Here is a 21839-nt window from a genome sequence, read left to right as displayed (position 1 = left end):
GATTATGGGACTGCAGTTGACCCAATCCATCTGCTGCCAGTGACAGTGCAAGGCAACATTTGGCAGCGCCTTAAAATGACCGGGTAGAGATAAAATTATGTTTTGGAATGCACTTCTTAAGTGTGTAGGACTTTAAATTAAGCAGTGTGTTATGGCAGGCTTTCATTGTGGCAATAAAAATGCAGTGTCAGATTAGTGCATGCTGTAAACCTACAGGGGTGATATGGTGGAGGATGGTGGGGGTGGGGGGGTGGGGAACCTCATGGAGTATTCCAATAGAGAAAAGGCAAAGTTTAACAACTTCAGAAACAACCCTAAGAAACAACTTGATGCACACAAGAAGTGTCTACTTGCATTTTTAGATGGAGCCACCTTCATGCCCCTTCCCCCTTCCAAAAATTATAAGGCAGTTTTCAAGTTTAGTTGCAAATCTGTTTAAAACAGAGCAGATTTGATGGTTTAACTCTTAAGAAATATAAAATTTTACTGTTAAATGATGTTAGAAACTGAAAAAAAAAAAAAAAAAAAAGGTAGAAATATCCCAGTGGAAATTCTTTGACTTTGGTAATGATAGATAAATTTTAGTGATCGTTTATGCACACAAACGCGGTGCCGTAAAATCATATAAATGAGATTTATATACTGGCTTTAGTATCCAAACAATATAAAACAGAAACCTTCCCAGACTCTGAAAGCAGTCCTTTAATTTTGGGTTATGTGGGGTTGAGTGCCAGTGAGCATTTATCAGCTGCTAAAGTGGCCTGGAAATGAACACTTTGAACTCCAGAGATGCCAAATAATCAGTGCTGTAATTGTAGAGGCAATAATCAGAGAAACTCTGTAACAAGAGGAACTTCAAAGTCATGTCGAGGAAGGAGGAGAACAGCAAACTTCAGTGACAGAAGGAAACAATCATCAAATGGAGACAGCAGGACAGACAGACAACAGACAGATTTAAGCAAGAAACATGATGCCAACAGCCTTGTAGCAACATACGACCCACATCAGGTCTGATTCATCCTCTATGTGGTTAAAAATAGCAACACCTCAGTGAAGGAGGCCAATAAATGTGTTTTTAGTGACATTTAGAACAGACAGTTGGGAAAACAATCTCACATTAAAGTCCATTTAGTCACTTCAGCAACTTTTTTATGGAGCATCTTGATCAACAGGTTTACAGTCATCATAGCGATTGAGATGTTTTCATTTCCTTTTTCCTGACCGCTTGAAGTGTTTGGTTCTATGTTCATTTAAAAGTTGAAGTGAAGCTGGAAATGGAAAAACAGGGGAAAAACTTTCAGGACAGCTGTGAAGCACTGGGAACTTAGACTTGAGGATCCTTTCGCTGCCATTTATGTAACATTTTGCTTATGTGTTTTTACACGGTTTCATTTTGTTTATAAATTTTATGTCCAAGTTTACTTTTCTGTCTTTATATTTTATTTGATCATATTTCATTTCTGAATTATCTGACTGGATGGCTCCCCTGGTGGATATTTTGTTGGTGGAGCCTAATGCTGTGTGCCTGTATTGGGACAGAAGGGCTTCTTTAATTTTACCAGTCTATGTAAGGTGGTATTTTTACCAGCAGAGATGTACTGGAAAACATTTGAAAATCCATGAAGTGAAAACAGCATTAGGAGGTCCTGTGTGGCACACTCAAATCTCCTACAAGGCAACTGTGGATTTGATGCCCACACTAAACTGTAATGTAACATTGCTCCTGCATGATTACACAGATGAGATAAGCTTTGAAAAAGAACCAAGTCTATGTTTTTAAGTCTTTAGTGTCGGATGTATTTATACTACTCTCAAATAGCACCAGTTCATATGGAAGTGGATTGAAATCCAACTTTTCCAAGTGATCTTGGTGCAACCAGAGCAACCACTTAGGGATTTTCCCCCCCCAATTTCACCAAACCTCAGAAGTATGAAGACTGATAAGAGGTCATGAAAGGCAAACCATTGGTTGCTGGCGGATACGTTATGTACTGTTGGATCTACATGTCTTAATACTATAATCATAATCTTGTGCAAATGTTTGTGATCCATGAAAACTGTATTTAACTATCCTTGATCGATTGATAATGACAGTTGCTTGAAGGAAAATGTAAAGTAGTGCATGTTTTGCTGTGAAATCTGGTTCAAGGCGATGAACAACAGTTCCTTTACGCTTTGATTTCTCCTCTGATTCAATTAGCAGGCCAATGTTTGACTTGATGTACTGACATTCTGAAACCTCTTATGTTTAATGCAAAATAACATTAGCATTAGCATTAGCGTCTTCCTGCTTGCAGTCAGCTGAAATGGCTTTATGCTGGAACAACGTTACCATCAGTGTTTATTTATACAGTGATCCGTGCATAAATGGCTCATATGCAGTTTTTGAAGTTGTATAATAAAAGAAAACTTGTGACAGTGCTAATGTTAACTTGTAGTTGTCATTTATTTTGTGCAACACTTCTAATAGCTTCACAATGCTTTGTCAGGATTCACATCTACGTCATTTATTAACTGTAGCATTGCTGCAACAATCAGTAATAAGATCCAGCATGAGGGGTCAATTTAATTTGATTTAATTTATTTAACAATGACATTTAATATTATTACAGACTGTTGCAAATCTGCCAGAATAAGAAGCTACTTTTCAGACATTTATGATCGTTCATAACTGTCATGACAATTGCATAAACTAGTTATGCAAATGTGTTTTTACACTGCAAGTTAAAGTTTGAGTTTCCAGCGTAAAGTGTGCCTTTGTTGTGATATTTAAGCTTTTTCAGAGCCTTTCAGTGACATTTTCTTAGCAAACCACCTACAAAAAACATGTAGCAACATCAGTCTGAATGTTCCTTCTGTTTTATTTCTTTTTATAATAGTTTTATTGATTTATTAAGTGAAAAACAGGTCTGAGCTGTCAGATGATGTGAATGCTGCAGTGCTACCTGCTCTCCCAGCCTGACAGCTGGCTGCATTCTTTTTATTCAAGAAAGACAAGTTTATGTTCAGATTTAGAGTTTAAATTGTTAATCCATATAAAACTATTTACAGGAAAAACAAAAGGATTACTACATTTTGTAAAGTAGATATACTTGAGCACCAGCAAGTAATATGGGGGGGTTGAATGTCGTAAAATTGGTGTAGTTACTTCTTTCCTCTTCAGTTCCTGCGTGATCAGTGCCAAACTCTGAGCTAACACAAAGAACGGTCCTTTGCCTGGTCTGTTCCAGTACTTTTGGATTTTCCTTTTCCCATTAACGATGTGGAGTCTCTTTTCTTGTCAGGGGTCCCAGTGCTCTTACCTCACTGGTGGTATCAGGCCAACTGGAAATGTTCACCGTGGTTTAGGGTTCTGGGAGATTTGTGGGCACTTTGATTCAGATAGAGAGCAGCAGTTTGGGAAAGCAGCAACAGTGAGAGACCCAGAGAAGGTCCTAGTTGTTAAGATTATTGCTTTAATGAGGGAGGAGTTGAAAAAGAAACCTATTGGAAGAAACTCCAGTCAGTCGCTCATTCATCACTCGTTAAATGTGTGAAGAGGGACGCTTCAAAAAGGGTACACATAAGCCCCTTATAATCATTTCCTCATTTATTTGCCTGTGAGTCTGTTTTCCATTTTGAATTGGTTTGCATTTGGCTTTGATGTATTGTAACCAGATTTGTAACTGACTAAAATTGCTCAAAATAAATGTCACTCATTATGGTTTTAAGATTTTCACAAGGCTTTGTCCAACGCTGCTGAAGGGAGCAGGTTTGTCAGGTCCAGCTGCTAAATATCAGACACAATCAATCATTTATGCTCCAAAACAAAACATAATCCTTAAATTAAGAGGGGAAAAAAACTCTACAAACAAATTTAAATATATTTTACTAAAATAGTTACAAAGGCTTTATAATTAATTAATCCCATTTAATTGCATTTTCATCTGATAGCATTAAATGCCCCAAAAAACAACTTTTTTTTAAATTTAAATGTGGACAACTGAATTGAAAACAGACATTAATATTGTTAAACTGAAGTTCTTGTAATGTCTAGAAAGTTGCATTAAATTGTATTTTGATTAAAAATGGTAGAAAAAGAAAAAAAACCATCCCTGGCCAAAACTAAACAGACCTGAAAGTTAAGAGGCATTTTAAGTACTTAAACAGCTCCGGCTGTTCTCTAATTAAGCGTCCACAACATGTTACCGTTCTTTGAACTTGTAAATGTTTGCGTCCACTCTTCAATAATAGGCATTAATATCTGACGCTAAGCAAAGGCGACTTTGTGTGTCTCATTTTCAGTCTGACCCTTGTAGCAGAGGTGATCATCTGCACTGTGAGCACCTCTGAACTGGGGAGGGGCCTGCAGCAACACCCCTGGCTCAAAAATCTCTCCAAAAATGTTCAATAACACCAGAAAAAGTCACTAGAGTTTTGCTTATTCCTTTTTTGAGTTCCTAAAAGGGTCTCACAACTTAAAAATAGCAGCAGAGTAGCTAAGTTGGCAACACTGTGTTAGCTGAGGTCTGACGTGTGCGTCAGTGTGATCTGGTCACCAAGAAAATCACGCACCCACAAATGTTCCTCCATGTTTAGAACGCAAACTGAGATTAAATATGTTCATTTTTTGATGTGTTAATTTTTTTATATTTTCATTTTTGATGCAATAATTTTTTTGTAATTACTTAAAGTTAACGCATTAAAGTCCCACCTTGGATATATATAAAACATGATCCTTATTGGTATTTATACTATGCTCAGTGATGTTTCTAAACACAACTGGCATGCATTATTTTCATGTATACACACATACATAGTTTGGTAAGTTACATCACTGTAACATCCCTCCGGTTATGTGGCGTCACCGTGGCAACGCGCCAATCAACTGGTTCAGATCCGCTGGCTTTTAACAGGTGAATGAGAGAAGCACGCCGTAGCCTGACAGCGGTTGTTTGGCATAAAAACTACATAGAGGCCAAATAGTTCCTATACTTCAGCATATTTACCAAGTGTTGGAAGAAAGAAATACTAATTAGTTATAAAATGTTTACTGTGTGGGACCATGGTATAAGCGGATTAAACAACTTGGATCAGTGCATTAGACGGTTATAATGCACTCCGCTGCGCATTGCGGTGTTCTAGACTCTGCATCGTGCATTATAACCATTTAATGTATGACTCTTCGTTGTTTAATTCTTACTTAGAAAAAAATCCCTCTCAGTGAGGAACTTACCATTTCATAGAACAGTGGTGACCATCTCTGATCCTCGAGAGCCACAGTTCTGCATGTGTTGGGAGTTGCCCTGTTGCAACACACCTGACACACATCAGACTTGATTAGCAGACTGATAATTAGCCATTTATTTGAGTCAGGTGTGTTGCGACAGGGAAACTCAGCACTTGCAGGTCTGCGGCTCCCGACAGCTGCAGTTGGCCACCCCTGCTGTAGAACTGAATGAAATTAAGTTCATAGAACAATTTCATACCAGACATACAGTTGATATAGTGGTAAACATTTTTTAAAAGTATATTGATATGTCAAATGCAAATTAAATTAGTATATTTAAGAAAATACAATTCAAAACACAAACATGATGTCAGCATAACCCAGATTGTATAAAGTTGCCGAAGTGCTGTGTAAAATCTAAAGAAATTTTCACATTAAATGATTTATTCTTAACTGAAACCACTATAACCTACTACATGGTAGAACACAGTGATGTTATTGGTTTTTAAGAAAAATATATGTTTATTTTGATTTGAATGCTAACAGTACAATATTAAATGAGTGCTCTTGTTATGGTCACCAAATCAAATACTTTGAATTAATCAAATCACAGGGATCTCATCTTTCCACTGGCATGTAACGTGTGCATTTAAACAGACTTTGTGTGCAGACGTAAGGCTATGTAAGAAACATCTGATGGTCTGGCAGGTGGTTGTAACAGTTTCAGGAGGTAAAATCTGTGATATATGCCTGTATCATCAGAGGAGATCTGATACAGAGCTGTGCAACAAGAAAAAAATATCTATTTTGTGTTCCTTAACTTCTGTCATGTCTGTTTTGACTTAAATTGTACATAAATGTGAATAATATTATCTCTCCAATTCTAAAACATTAATATCAGAAAAAATAAATAATTCAGACCAATTAGTGTATTTGTGATTTGCTTGGCCTGTTGATGTGCAGTTTGTTGTCCCGCTGACTATGTGGCATTGCTGACATGTTTATTTACATGCAGAGTGGGAACCAATGACAAGTAGCTGCTCGGGACATGTGAAGATGAATTCTAATGTGTGTGTGTAAAACTGAGACTTTCAGTTGTCTTTGGACTTCAAACATCATTGGAAAATCAAATCTTCATGCTAACAGCAAATGTGAATCAACCATTTGATGCAACGTGTGTGTTTTACAAATGTTTCAAAGTAGAAAACCTTTTGACTGACAATTTAATGGCTGATTGAGTTGTCTGGGTTCAGCATTAATATGTAAATATATTCCACAAAACACACATTTTGCACTTGATGTCTTTGTGCTGTTTGTGTTTTGACGGCAGAAACGTGGTCCTCTTTTTTTTTTTTTCATTATTTTTTGTGTTTTCTCAAAATGCAAGTAAACCTGAGGTGACTGGAGTGAACTTAAAACCTTTTCTACATCTAGAAACACAAACGTGGATTTCCTGCTCTCGTCGTCGTGAAAGGAGCAGTAGAAAACCACATGGGGTCTTTCGTCCAGCCTAAGCTGACTGCAGGCGCACACGTCACATGCCAAACTGTTAAAAGTCTTCCACAATGTCCAGTGTTTCCAGTGAGCAGCCCTGTGATGGGGCGATTTAGTTGGGTTTTGCACATCGGAGCTGTTTTTCAGGGTGTGAAACAGCTGTAGGGAGCTTTGTTCTTCACGGAGATTTTGGCTTCTTTTAATCAGATGTTTTCGTGCCTCTCTGTGTGTTATTAGTGTTATTAATACCGCAGCAGTATTCCTGGGTGTTAAACGATGTTGCCAGGCGAGTCAGGTCTGAAAGAAAGAATTTAGAGGCAGAGTCTTCATATTTCAAGGTAGATTTAGTTGATATTAGAGTATTACATAGAATAAATCCTCACTGGAATGTGAGCCTTGGGACATTTTCTTGGCCGGAGGCTTTGAAAAATGCTTTCATTTCCGATTTTTTATCCTTCAAGCTCAGAGAACATGTGGACAGAACTGGAAAGATGTAATGCTGCTCATCTTTGTTTGCAAATGGAGGTTTACTCTTTGTCTTGATTTGTTTTGGTGTTTGCTGAAGCCACTTCTACGAGGAGAGATTCAGTCATCAGATCAACTCATCACCTGGGCATTAACTGGCTTAAATTTACATTCATTGTGTTTTACGGTCACCGATTAAGTTCTTTTGATTCCAAAATGATTAAATTAAACAATCTAAGTGCTTAAAAGAAGCCTCCCAAATGGAAAGCCTTAGAAATTTAACTTCAAACTGCTTTTTCCATTTGATCTCATTTTAATTTGATTTGTTAGTTGTCTTTATAAGCTACTGTACTTCTTTTATTAGAATATAAAGATCCAAAAATAAGTCTTCAGTGGCTGCTTAAACATTTCACCATCAAGATTTTGTTTTAGTTAGTTTTTCTATGTGTTTCTTTATCACATATACTTATTATTTAAGATTTTAGAATGCAGCTACAACAAAGTCTTTTCCCTGAATTATTATATTCAGATGTGTTTTTTTTTTGTTTTTTTTTTACCTTGTCTTGTCCAGCATCATAGCATACAGAATGACAGTCATATTTAGTCAGACAGATTTGCTCTGTCAAGGGAGACATGTCTTATAGATGGCTGCCCTTGATACTGTGAATATTTTTACGATTATTTTCATTGTAATCATCAGTCCTGATATGGCAATGCTGAACCTGGCAGGGGAAAAAATTGTAAGGAAAAAAGAGGAGGAGAAAAAGGAACCGAATTAAAGTGTGGGAGGAAAAGTTGTTTAAGCTGCCAAAATCATAGATTCAGACATGTTAAATATGAAACATTATATTTTCCATTAGTTTACATGTCATTGTTGGTTTTGTTGTTTTTTTCCCTCGGTCTGGGCTGAAGGCTCCTCTCTCCACTACTCTGATGGCCACACCAGCCTTCTCCCCCTGGAGAAAACCTTCGGTCGATCCGTGAAGGACTCTCAATGCCAGCATATGCTGAGGCACCTTCACAATGGAGCGCGGATCACTGTGCAGATGCCTCCCAGTGTGGAGGGCCACTGGGTGTCTACCAGGTTCGTTTGTTTTCTTTAGTTTTCCATGAAGATTCTTTACTTTCTGTCAGTCATTTCTTTAGTGTGTTGTAAGGAGATCTGGAGAAGGTCTTCCTCGTTGCAACTAAATTAGGCACTCAAACAAAAAATGATTTTCTCATCAGGTGAATTTCACTAGTGTCATTATGTTCGATCATCCTGTGGTACACATGATCCCCTGCAGCTGTTTGATGTAAGTTAGCTTGTGTCCATAATCTTTTTATGATAAACACACAGATCTGATAAAGACAAGCCTGAGTCATAACAAAATAACAAATGAGAGGCACCAAAAGGAGACATGGCCTGTCTGTTTAAATAAATCATTCCAATAAAATTAAGTTTAAACCATGTTAGGATATCTTTGTGGCATCTTTTAGATGCTAAACAACAGTTGAAGCCATTGTTTAGTGTTTCAGTCTTAAGACTCCTACACTAACCCGTACAACCACATTTTCAGACATAAAAAATCAAAACATACTAAGAAATAACTGTGTAGGAAGAGTGCCTAAAATGTTTTTTTTTCTTAAGTTGTTTACTAGAAAGGTCCACAGTATAGTGAAAACATTTTTCTTTTCTGTATCTTCCTGCTTTAATCTTTTTCATCAATCTTTAAACCCTAGTCACAAAAATGCACCTTTCGGTTCTGGTACAGATATGTATCCATTAGAATTACCAGTTAACACACAACTTTCACAGTGTGGGCATAAGCTGGAGTACTCAGAGAAAATCCACCAAGTAACAGGGAGAGCATGCAAACTCCAGACAGCAATTTAACAGTTTGGCCTTTATTAATCAAAATCTGAAGGCTATTAAAGGTGCAATGTGTGAGAGTTACTGCCATCTAGTGGTAAAGATGGTTATATCCATTACTTTAAATGCATAGAACAGTTGTGAATAGATGCTGGTTGTCGGTGGCCAAAATTCTCCCAGACAAACATGTTTTCATCTGTGAGTGGATCCAGTTGCCTCAGGTGCAGCGATGACTGCACTGCAGGTTACTACTTCAAAATTGTGTATACATCTACTGTATTTTGTGTGCCTTTTTAAGGCAATACTTTACTCACATGACACAGAAAGTTGTTTGTCCATTCAGAGACACCGTAGTAAAACGTGGAGCCATATAAATGGCTCCTCCAAAGAAATAAAAACAGGTTATTTTGGAAAGTGACAAGATACAAATAGAAACACACATTTAAAGGATATATTCAAATTTTCTGCGATTGAGCCTTGTTTTGTTAGACCGTGCACATTTAAGTCCAAGCCCAGATCGTTTTCTTGGCCCTTCTACCGAGCATTGCTCCGATCTGTAGAGCTATGGTGCCTCCTTTCTCTTAAGGATCGAGGAGTAGTTGAGGAGTTTTCTTTGCTAAGTGTTGCTTTAGTTGGCTTGTATGAACACTGATTGGAACGCAGTAAATTGGTTTTAAAATTCATTTTTTGTCTGGTCCTGCAATGGACTGACGACCTGTCCAGGCTGAACCTGCCTCTTGCCTGCTAATTGCTGTAACAGACTCCAACCTTCCTGTGACCCTGAAGTGGACTAAGCACTATAAAATAATAATTATTTTGTCTGTAAAGTTTCCTGAGATGACTTTTTTTTTTTTGCAAATTAGAGCTAAAAAAATAAAGCTGAATGAAATTAAGAGGTAGATCATCCCCTAACAGAAAAACAGTGCTTACCTCTGATAAATAGGCGTAGGGTCAAGAAGCAGATTGGGATTGGCTTTGATAATTCGAAAGTAAATTTTTTTTAAAACTTACAAGGGACTGGCACTTTTTTTTTTCTTATTTAGAGCTGCATTGTTTAAAAAAAATATGAGAACAATACCACAATAAGTGCAAATAATCATGAAAGAACTAACTTTCACAGTTTTATCTGAACTGTTTGTCCTGTCGCAGCTGTGAGGTGAGACCAAGCCCAGAGTTTCTGACGCGATCCTACAGGTTTTACCCCAACAACACTTTCCATGCACACCAGTTTTATTACGAGGACAATCACTGCACCAAACCCACCTACACGCTGGTGATCCGGGGCCGGCTGCGCCTTCGCCAGGCCTCCTGGATCATTCGAGGTGGCACAGAGGCAGAGTACCAGCTGCATCGCGTCCAGATTGTGTGTCACACAGCCACCGTGGCCAAAGAGCTGAGCCAGAGGCTCAACCGTAGCTGCAAAGGGGCCATAAAGGGCCCCTGGGAGCCTAACATGCTCTACGATCTGTGGAGTGAAGAGGGGAGCTACGACTGCTCGAGGGAGCTCAACTTTGCCATGCATGAGCTGCAGCTGCTCAGGGTTGAGAAGCAATACCTGCATCATAATCTGGATCACCTGGTGGAGGAGCTGTTTCTGGGGGACATCCACACCGAGCTGTCACAGAGACTGTACTACAAGCCGTCCAGCTACCAAACCGCCCTGCAGAACGCCAAGGTTAGTCCCCAGTGTTCGTATGTCTTTTTTTTTAACTTATAGCTACTTCACTTCAGATTTGCAGATTCTTATTAAAATATAAAAAGAAAACACAGTGAAATACCTATCAACAGTATTTCAACACTCTGCAGGTCCTGCAGAGGTTTAATAAAATACAGTTCCTGACACAGGTGTCAGCTCAGGGAGGATTACAGACACCTTCTATCGAAGGAGCTCTGACTTACCAGCAGGAGTCTGTACTCCAGTAACAAGGATGAGAACTCTTCCAGCCTGCAGGCTCGACTTGTGTTCATTGGAGCGCATGTACGGGTCAGAGTTGGGGTTTTATTTTCTGTCTCAAGCTTGCGACTCAGCTTAGCTCCCACTGTGATGACCCTTCTCACCCCATAGACCACACAGACACTAGCCAGAGCTCAAACTGACTTTAAAAACAGTTTTTACGGTCCAATGTGTGGAGATTCATAAGGGGAAGTTATACAGAATGAAACAAGAGTAGATGTCAGGTTATAGTCATTTTTTTGCAGCAATATGTGTGATATTCTACGGCAGTGAAGTCCACCTGTCAGGGAGAATCAGACACCCTGAGTTAGTTAAATATTATTTGATATAAATCAAAACTGGCTATTATTTCAACAAGATTACCAGTATAACCTTATATAATAAATATTTGCACTACATTAAACCAGAAATTATGTATCACTGATCTCATTTCCCAAATCTGTCATTAAGAGAGAATCCTCTGCTCCGCTGGGATGTAATTTCTCTGTTTACACTGCTGGCTGCAACACTTGAGTGATGTTTTCACTGTCACCCTCTGCAAAGATCACACTGAAATCCTGTCTGTGTTCACTGTTTAAATAAATATCCATTTGCAGTGGGACGGTGGAGCTTGATGTGGCTGATCAGAAAGCAAACAGAGGAAAAAGTGATCCGACAAGTTCCCCTGTAGGACTGCACTGACCAGAGTTGTTCTTTTTTTTTTTTTTTTTTTTTAAGTCCCTTTGGCCTGCAGAGGCACAATGTGAAGTCAGGCCCATCTCTGGGAGCAATCAACATGTGGTATTCCTAGAATTTGGAATCACGCAGCCGTATGAATTATTCCAGCAAGTGCATACCGGGTTTGGTTTCATGCATGCCTGAGGCTCAAGTTGTAGTCCCCCTCCCTTAATTTTCATTTTCTGATGAAAATCCACTTACAGGTGCAAAGATCAGCTAAGTTCATTTGCAGTATTGACTTTTAGGATTAGTTAAATACATTTCTTTGTGGCATTTCATCCTGCAGTCACCCAAAAAACTTGATATCATCATTAGCCAATGGTGGCATAATGAAAATAAAAAAGCCCTGCGATGGACTGGCGAGCTGTCCAGGGTGTACCCTGCCTTTCGGTCAAAGACTGCTGGGATAGGCTCCAGCTTCTCCGCAACCCTTCATTGGACTAAGCAGTTAGGATAATGAATAAATCAATGAAAATAATAATTTCTAAAGCAACATAAGGAAGCAACACCTCCTGTCTAGTCTCTTTACACCTGGCTTTACAATTTGGAGATCCCCCTTTAAAATCACACTGTTCCAGGAGATGAGTTTAGTGATAATCCTTCCTCTTTTTTTGCTCTTTATCTAAAAAAAAAAAAAAAAAAGGAAAACTGGACATACCATAACTTTTTCCTTAATTTAATCATCTATAATGTTACCTGCATTACTTCTCAGTGCAAGCTGATAAAATATGACCAAATAGCTAGGAAAAATAACTGCTATGTCAGGAGCTACTGGAGATCTAAATAAAAAACAAACAAACTCTTCATGCATGGATCTAACTCTTTGGTACCAAAGAAAATGCAAATACTTCAATTTATCTATTTGAGAGAGACACCAAAACAGAGCTAAGAGTTGTTTCATTCGTTGAAATCTGTCCTACATTGGTCCTACGACATGGATCGGATGGACAACACCATTTGTTGTTGCTTTTTTTAGCTACATACAGGTCTGATTGTAAAGAAGCCATTATTTATGAGGGGAACCAGGAAGAATACCAAATGAGACAATTGGACTAAAAATCAGTCACAAATAGGTGATGAATCCTCCCCAGATCCCAAAGTTTCAGGGGGGGTTTTCTGTAACAATGGCTAATTCGGCATCCGTGTCACATCCTGTCTCTTCTCTGAGCGCTGTCCTGTCAGTAAAGGTCAGCTCTACATTGATACTTGTCTTTTCTTTTGCTCATTCTCTTTCTCTCTTTCTTTTTCCTCATTCCTCCAGTAATGTCTTGTGATGTTTCTGTGATGAATCAGCCATTGTTTATGTTCAGAACAACCACTGTGCTGATTTCCAGTTGCTGGTATGTGACACCATGCCGTAAAGGACAATGCTGCCGCAAACTGACTAATCAATAATAACAGCAACGGCAGCTCCAGGAATGTACATAATCAACATCACTGTGTCATAAAAATAAGCCAGAAACACATATTTTTAAGGTCAGAATGTTACTTAGTGCTACTTTAAAGCATGTTTCAATAGACAACTGCAACTGTTACAACTTTCTTGGCAAAATTGATATGCAGGGTGACTCATGACTTTTGCACCGAAAAGCTGTGTATCTTCTAGCTTGTAAATAAAGTTGTGTCTTTAAAGGTGGAGTAAGTGTGTGTGTGTGTGTGTGTGTGTGTATGTGTGTGTGTGTGTGTGTGTGTGTGCCTTGCCTTTGTGTGGGAGGGGTCACACTGGCATGATCACCTTTTCCGGAACAGGTTCCACTCTGCATGTTCTGCATGTGACACAGTCACCGAGTCGTCTGCAGTTTTATTCACTAACAGCAGCTAGTTTTCTCATTTCTGTTTGTTTCTCATTTATATTTAACTTTTTAGATTCATAGTTTAGTTACTATGATCTAAAGTATGTGTATGTATATGTGTTAATACTGGCGAGGGCGTATATGTTTGTACGTATGTATGTGTGTGTGTGTATATGTATATATGTGTATATGTATATGTGTATATATATATATATATATATATATATATATATATATATATATATATATATATATATATGTATATGTATGTGTATGTATATGTATGTGTATATGTATGTATGCGTGTGTATGTGTGTGTATATATGTATACATCTGTAGGCTGTTTTTTTCTTTTCGTTTTTGGGTTATTTTTTAAGTTTTTTTTTTTCTCCCTTTCCTCTCCCTTTATCTCTTTCACTTTTCTTATGAGGTGTTTTTTCTCCTTTCTCTTTCTGTCTTTCGTCTGTCCTCTCTGGTCCAGCAGTACAAACTCTACAATTCAAACAATAATACAAAATAAATATAGAAATAAAATAAAAATTCAGAAAGTCAAGGGGATCATTATATCTATAAAGCTTCCCGTGGCAGAGAAAATTTGCTCAGCAGAACACAGCATCCATCTGGATCCGTCATTCTGCTTGCCTGAATGCTGGACAAGACAAAAAAAAAAAAAAAAAAAAAAAAAAAAAAAAAAACGGTGGAGTAAGTAAGATTTTCAATATTTTCAAAATAAATTAACTAAAAAAAAGATAACTACAATCATAATTTTTTTTTTTTAAACATGTAGGTTCCAGTCCATATTTGATGTGTTATTAAATTACAAGTTTAATTAAAGACAAAGACCCTTCTTAAATGTTTGCCTACCAGTAAAAAAAAAGTGCTTTTTGTCATTTGTCATTAATTAAACTTGTAATTTAATAACACATCAAATATGGACAGACTGGAACCTACATTTTCAAAAAACTTTCTAATTATGTTTGTAGTTATTTTATTAGTTAATTTATTTTGAAAATATTGAAAATCTTACATACTCCACCTTTAAACTTTCTAAATATTCAGCTATCATGCCAAAGGTTGCATTAAAAAGTTATATTTTTAACATCCTAATTGTTTACTAATGCAATAACCTTACTGAACTGTTAAGTCGTCTGCTGATCATCATCTAAAGAAATTCGGTTTTGAATCTGTATTTTCTTCTTAGAGCTGCTTAACTCAGCCTCACAGAGAAAAGTGTTCAACTCGACCACCTCTTGAGGTTGTAATGGTTTCTTTTCAGGGGGGTTTTATTGCCACAATGACTATTCAATCCATTAATTTTAAGTGCTGTACCCAGAACTGGTCCGAGTCCAGAACATTTGCTGGTGCCAGCATGTTCATTTGTGGTTTCTGGGTGGGACTCAGCAGTGATGCAAGAGTAAAGCAGCAGACTTACTTTCTTTTATTTGCTGTTCACCACTGCTTTTTTTTGAAGTGGAGCAACAGTTGTTTGTTAATGAGCTATTTTAGGTAGCAAACTGTGATTTTATATCGTTGGTGTTTTATTGTGTTTTCACATATTAGTCATGTAATAATTAACGCTTCATTTGTTCTTGTTGTCATTTGTTACCTAACTTAGAACATATGAGCTCTTGGACACAAAGGCCGAAGATGAAAGAATCACTTTACAGGAGAGATGCTTGTAATGCACAGATACAGAGATAAAAATCCTGAAAGCAGTTCATACTGAATGGTTGGAAAGCACAAAGTGGTTTCTGTTTCTCAGATGTTTGCTCCTGGACGTCATCGTCAAAAAAACTGCCAAACAAAGTGAACTTAAGATCTTACTCTTTTTTTCCACCGCTGCTTGGATTGTGCCTTATTTGTGCATCACTCCTGGCCAGTGTAGAGAAAAAACTAAAGCCATTTATATGAAGCGAAGACTTTTATGCCTTCTCATTTCCTCCCTTAATTCCAGTAAAATTTCAAAGTCCTTCCATCCAGAAATTCGCAGCAAGTCAGATGGTGTAGGTGTCCTGCGGTGAAGAACTAATGGTTTTGTGAAGTTTCACTGTGAGAGGCTGACTACTTATTTTGCACATGTAAACCTGAAACAATCAATTACTTGATTAATCTATTCATAGTTGAACAATTAATAACTATTTTAACTAATCAAGCCATTGTTCAAACAGAACGGCTTTTCTTAATGATATTCTTTTTTTTCTGTACTTGATGATTTATAAACAGGGGAGAGAGAAAATGTTCACTTGGTGGTCACAGACTGGTATAAGGGTGGAACATGTAGATAAGACCTTTTTTTTTTAGGTGATTTAGAGTTCTGTAACTAATTGACTGATTATTACAACTAAAATGGCCTTTTATGATTTAAAAAAACCCAAAAAAATGACCAGACTACTTTTTAAAAAAAATTTTTTTTACATATATTGTTTAATCCAAATGATTCTGTAATGTATTGCTTTACTGCGATGGACAGGTGCCCTGTCCTGGGTGTACCCCGCTTCTCGCCCAAAGACTGCTTGGATAGGCTCCAGCTGCCCCGCGACTCTTAATCGGATTAAGTGGTTTAAATAATGGATGGATAGATTTATGGCTTTAATCATTGCTGAACAAACACCTACAACTGATAATTGAGCCAAATCGCAGATTTGTCTGTTTCTTTGGCATTGTTGATTGTTTAACTTTGCACAGTCGTAGGGTGGTTTTATGACTTTTGTCCAGACAAATATTATCAACCACAAAGGCATTTAGTAAGAGGAGATCCTAAACATGCTGCATTATCATGAATAACGTGGCTGTGATTATGTTCAACAACCTAATAAACATCATGTAGAAGCACACTACATGTTGTATTCACTTGCACTTGGGCATCTGAGGTTTACCCAGGTAAAGGTCAGTATACACTTCTTATTTGGTTGTCCTGCAGGGAACTTTCAGGGGTGGCCCATCCCTCTGGTTCTGCCCTTCATCAGATACTGATGTATTATAGTTATTTTTAAATTCTTTATTTGAAGGTTTTCGAAAGCTACTAAAAGGATATGGAGTCAGCAGCAGCATCAGTCGTCTGCAGTAGGAGGGAAAAAAGCAGAATATGTTTAAAGGAATAATAAATTAGAGGATTTCTCTCAATCCATAGCTGCTATCACATTTTCATCATCATCAGAGTGTAAGAAAGATGGAGAAACATCTGGAAGAGGATTAAAGCCTTTAGAGCTCCTTGTAGGCATATTGTGTTGCAAGACTTGAGGTTTAACGGTTAAAGTTAAAGTGTTTGCCACTTCAAACATATTCATGAAGCTTTTTTTCATGGCTTTGTGTGACATGTTCACTGTTGAAAAAACAACTTGGAAAGAAGAATCTTCCAATAAAAAACTATAAATTGGCTTTGGATCATTACTTTAAATGGTGTGAGTAAAGTGTTAAAACTTTTATTTGCAACCTGCAAATAAGTGAACAAACACTGGCTTGTGTAAAGCTCCTCCCAGCTGGCTTTAACACTCAGCCTCTGAGGTTGCAGTTGATCCTACTAACTTTTTATGACAGGGAAAAAATTTCTGGGTTGGTTTTAACTGCTCGACGGCAGGCTCTTTTCTGTAAAACACTTTGCTAATTTAATTTAATTTTTAATTACAGCTAAGCAAAATACAATCAGTAAATATTTTTATTTTATAATTTGATGCTTAAGAACGTCCATGCAGTTTATCCTGGTGTTGAATTGAAAAACAAGAGACAGGTTGGCTGTGTTGTGTAAAGATTAAGACATAGCAGAGTTTGAAATGGTGACATATTTTTTTTCTGGTTCGTTTTCAGCAATGTTGAATCTGACGATACAGTTTGAACGTTAAAGGGGTGTTATTATAGTATTTCAAGTTTTCTGAGCTTTCTACAGTGTTACAGTGTTGAATCCTCATCAGAAATGTGAACGGCACTGTTTTTCATCACCTAAACGCATGTTTGAGTTTGAGTTCCAGGACTCTCTCCCTTCAGTTTCCATGGTGACTAAAAACGCGTCGTTTTAGAGAGTTTTTTCTACTTGGAAATCCTTGTGACGTCCCGGGGGATAAGGTTCGGTGATTGGTTACCTTCTACTGGTTAACAAGGGCATGTACAAATACATCAGGCGGGTGGAAAACGTGGGATAAAGTTATTTCCAACGATGTCTGGTGAGTTTACCAAAGAGAGACATCCTGCTGCATTCGTTGCTGTGGGTTGCTGTTTTCCACTTCGTTTTCAGGGTCTGATTCAGGTTCCAACATGTAGGGCTGTATGCTATGTGTTGACATTGTGTTTTGTTTTTTTATTGAGTTTATATTAGCCTAATCCTTCTGTTTATGAGATGTTACAATGACGGCGACAGCAGTTGCGGTGCGCGCTCCCGATGTAGTGCAGTGGCGATCAATCTCGATCAATCCCAGCCATTCTGATCTCAGAAATAAAAATAAATTAGCCTGAAATGCACATAATAGTTCCACTTTAATTATCAGCTGGTGTGCGCACACGTACGTCTGGTATCTTAGGAGTCTTAACTTCGTTCTTTTAATGCACCACAGTAAAATAAAAAAAGTGATGTTCTGATGGCAGAAGAGAAAATGTTTGTTGCTCCTCTACAATGTTAGCAGTCGCGTTGCTAGCTAGCCAACTTAAATCATATGCAAAAATATGTGGAAAACTCAAACTGAAGGCTTAAAAAAACTCAGTTAATTTATTAAACTGTCAATTATTTTAAATGAGCGCTGTCACCATGACAAAGATGTAGATTTGTACATGTGCAGTGGGGAGACATGTTCGGCTCAGACTTGCTCAGGGTTTTATGAGCTCAGAGTTCCTGCAGATGTTTTATCTGTATTTTCAGTGATCCAGTTCATGCTAATCCTAAATGCTTTAAAAGAGGCTTTATTATTATTGTCATTATTATTTATTTGTGTTATTCCTGAAGATGTTTCACCTTTCATCAGAAAAGCTTCTTTAAAACTAAGACGATTTGCCTCTTTTCCAAGCACTAAGATCTAACTTAAGACTAACTTTTACTCCCTTCTCTTCTTCTCTCAGTGAAAATGCAGATCGTTTTGATCACAGGAGGCTCCCCTGTGAGGCTCCCCCTTATTTGCTGGTTATACAGCTACATTGGGATTATCTCATCTGCAGGATGTAGTGATATTCAGGTTTTTTCTTCCTCTTTTTTTTCCAAACGATATTTCATTTCTTTTTTTTTCTACTTCCTGTACATTTCATGCAGACATTTCATGTCTGGGAAAAGACGGATAGAGCTGAGGAGGTCAAGTCTTAAATTTTGACCACCCTCAAATAACACAAACTCAGCCGCCTCCCTGGAGTTTTAGTCTTTGGAAGGAAATTTTGTAGGAATAATGCATGAATGCTCTCAGGGTCACAGCTGTCTCGTCTGCAGGTTTATCACACATGGATCCGATAGACATGAGACGATTTTAATATGAATAATGGTCATTTATGGATTTACAAATCTTATTGTCAGCTTTACAATGATTAATGCGCATCTCAGTGATGTTTTTTTTTTCTTTTTTAGGTTTAAAAACTTGGCACGCTGCTAAAGCTGTCATGGCTTCATCTAGACATCTGTCTTTTACTGTAAAATGATGCGATCACTCCGAGACAATGCTGGACCCTTGTCTGCCAACGCAGCAGAGGTTCAGACTAAAGGAAATTGTTTTTCCTCTTTCACTTCGAAGCAGACACCAGCCGTCTTTTATGTGAGATCCGTGACACAATGTACTGGTGATGGATTTAAACAGTTTTTATACAACTCAAAGCTTTGTGTTGATCAGAGTTTTGAACCGTTTATATAATGACCACTCCATGAACAACTTTAAGGTCCTTCTGGGTTTTTCTTCATCTAATGTTTTTAGGATTCTGTGAAATCAGGAAACATGGGAAATTTAGAAGGAATTAGTTCTCATGAGAACTTCAAAGTTCCCATCAAACACACTTTTATTGCTGAAGATATATTGACAGATTTCCTGTTATCATAGAAGCTAATGAGGCTTTATTCTCCTAAAAATCTGAGTCTTCTCTAATTCTTTTGACAATAAACAATGGATCCTGTATTAACTCATATAAAATCCCAAATATGGAAACTTTTGTTGATCAGTATTTATCCATGTTAGAGGTGGGAGTCTATTAGTGACTATTTCCGTCATTTTTTAATGCTAAAGACAGAAATACAGATTAAAAATCCACACAAAACTTTTTTTTTTCTTTGCTGTTCAGATACTGGTATACATTTAACAAACCAGAAGTATCATATAAAGCATTTAAAACAAGAACTCAGTACATGGAGATTTTAGATGAGATTGCTTCTAACTAATTTTTGTAGCTCTGCATTTGTTTTACTGATTTATTTGCTAAAAAATATATACAAACATACAAAGTGCCACATAAAAAATGCAACATTAATAAAACAAATAAATATAGTCTTCAGCAAAAGATGTAAAATAGTAAAACTAAATAAGTCTCATTTATAAAAATGAGTAACAAAAACTATATATGTCTGTTACTCTTTTTGGAGTATCCCACGGTGGGTGGGTGGGTGGGTGGGATAGATAGATAGATAGATAGATAGATAGATAGAAAGAAAAAATCATTTGGATTCTTTCAGCATTAAAGAAAAGTTATTTTCTCCATCCTGGTGATTTGTCCTGTTTGTGCATTATCATCCCTCTCAGGCTTCCATCCACAGGCCTTAGTGGTGGTTTTACACAGCAAAAGCTTCACATTTCTCTCCTTCTTTATGTTGATCGAGTTAAATGCATGTCTGCAGTATTTCTGTTAACGTTGGTCCATATTTTTTTATGATATCAGTCCTTATTAGTAATACATCTCTACCATATTGACTGTGTTCATTAACACTGACATATCAGTGACCGTGCTGGTATTGGTATGTATTAGTATTGATATTTTTACTGATCTGCATAGGCTGGTAATCCTGTTTATATAAATATAAACTAAGTTGCAGGTTTAAATGTTCCATGTTCAGATTTGCTATCATTATTCTGCACATAAATACGCTGAAAAAACTGGGTTCATTTTCCGTTCCTGTATTATTTTCCAGAATCACGATCACGGCTGCATCGCCTGTCGTATCATCTACCGCTCTGATGAATTCCACCCTCCCATCCTGCCGCCACGATCCGACCTGACCGTCGGGCTGTACGGTCAGTGGGTGAGCCAGCGCTGCGAAGTTCGCCCTGAGGTCCTCTTTCTCACTCGTCACTTCATCTTCCACGACAACAACCACACCTGGGAGGGCCACTACTACCACTACTCCGACCCCATCTGCAAACACCCCACCTTCACCATCTACGCCCGTGGACGCTACAGCCGAGGGCTTCATTCCACCCGCGTCATGGGCGGCACAGATTTTGTCTTTAAAGGTGACCATCTAATTTTTTTTTTTTCCACGGCTTCCATTTGAATTAAAAAATGTTTTGCTGTGAATTGACGCAGGAATATTCAAATTTTAATCATATAGAGGTCATTTTAATGACAAAAATCTTTTTAATTCCTCTTTCTAGTGAACCACATGAGAGTGACGCCAATGGACATGGCCACCACCTCCCTCCTCAACGTCTTCAGCGGTAACGAGTGTGGAGTGCAGGGCTCCTGGCAGGTCGGAGTGGAGCAGGACGTCACCATCACAAACGGCTGCGTGGCGTTGGGCATCCGGCTGCCCCACACGGAGTATGAGCTCTTCCGCATGGAGCAAGATGCCCACGGACGCTACCTGCTCTACAACGGACAGCGTCCTAGCGATGGCTCCAGCCCGGACCGTCCAGAGAAGCGAGCCACTTCCTACCAGATGCCCCTGGTCCAGTGCTCCTCCAGCAGCCAGCGATCCGATCGCAGCCGAGGGGACGAAGGGGAGAGGTCACTCCTGCACCGCAACGCCTGCACAGGATGGCACAGATGCTGCAACAAACACAAAGCGGTGGCCCTCGCCACGATGGTCACAGCTCTGTTTCTCCTCTGGCAGAGTTAGGGAGCAGTTTTGAGGGGGGGGGGGGGGGAGTTGTTCTTCACAACAGGTCTAAAGTGTGGATTAACATGAAAACTCTGAAGACTCATTAAAACAAGAAGTTAAAAACTTTCCTCTTCCTGGTAGAAAGGAGGACGAGAACTGATCTCCTTTGCAGCTACCAAAGACGTGACACTGCTGCACCACAGAAACTGCACTTTAGAGTGGAAGCTCACATCTGCAATTCCACAAACGCAAGAAAACTTTTCCTTATACCCAAACAGATTTGAGAATTTCTCCAGTTTGTAAGCCTGCGACCATCCCATAGTGGTTATGGACTGCAAAAAGACAATTAAATGTGTCTGAACACTTTC

The 21839-nt window shown here is 38.2% G+C and overlaps 1 protein-coding gene across 1 annotated transcript; it reads left to right on the top strand.

Annotated features, from left to right (window-relative positions):
* Positions 1–8033: 8033 nt before the first annotated feature.
* Positions 8034–21489, top strand: LOC306758428 (protein APCDD1; the record flags this gene model as incomplete). Its single annotated transcript, XM_079243756.1, is given in 5 exon segments — positions 8034–8072; positions 8074–8252; positions 10170–10695; positions 20563–20884; positions 21026–21489. Coding segments are annotated over 5 exon segments (1530 nt in total).
* Between the last annotated feature and the right edge of the window lie 350 nt (positions 21490–21839).

Source organism: Telmatherina bonti (genome assembly GCF_933228915.1).
Source record: "Telmatherina bonti genome assembly, chromosome: 7".
Lineage (NCBI taxonomy): Eukaryota > Metazoa > Chordata > Actinopteri > Atheriniformes > Telmatherinidae > Telmatherina > Telmatherina bonti.
This window is presented reverse-complemented; position numbering and strand designations above follow the sequence as displayed.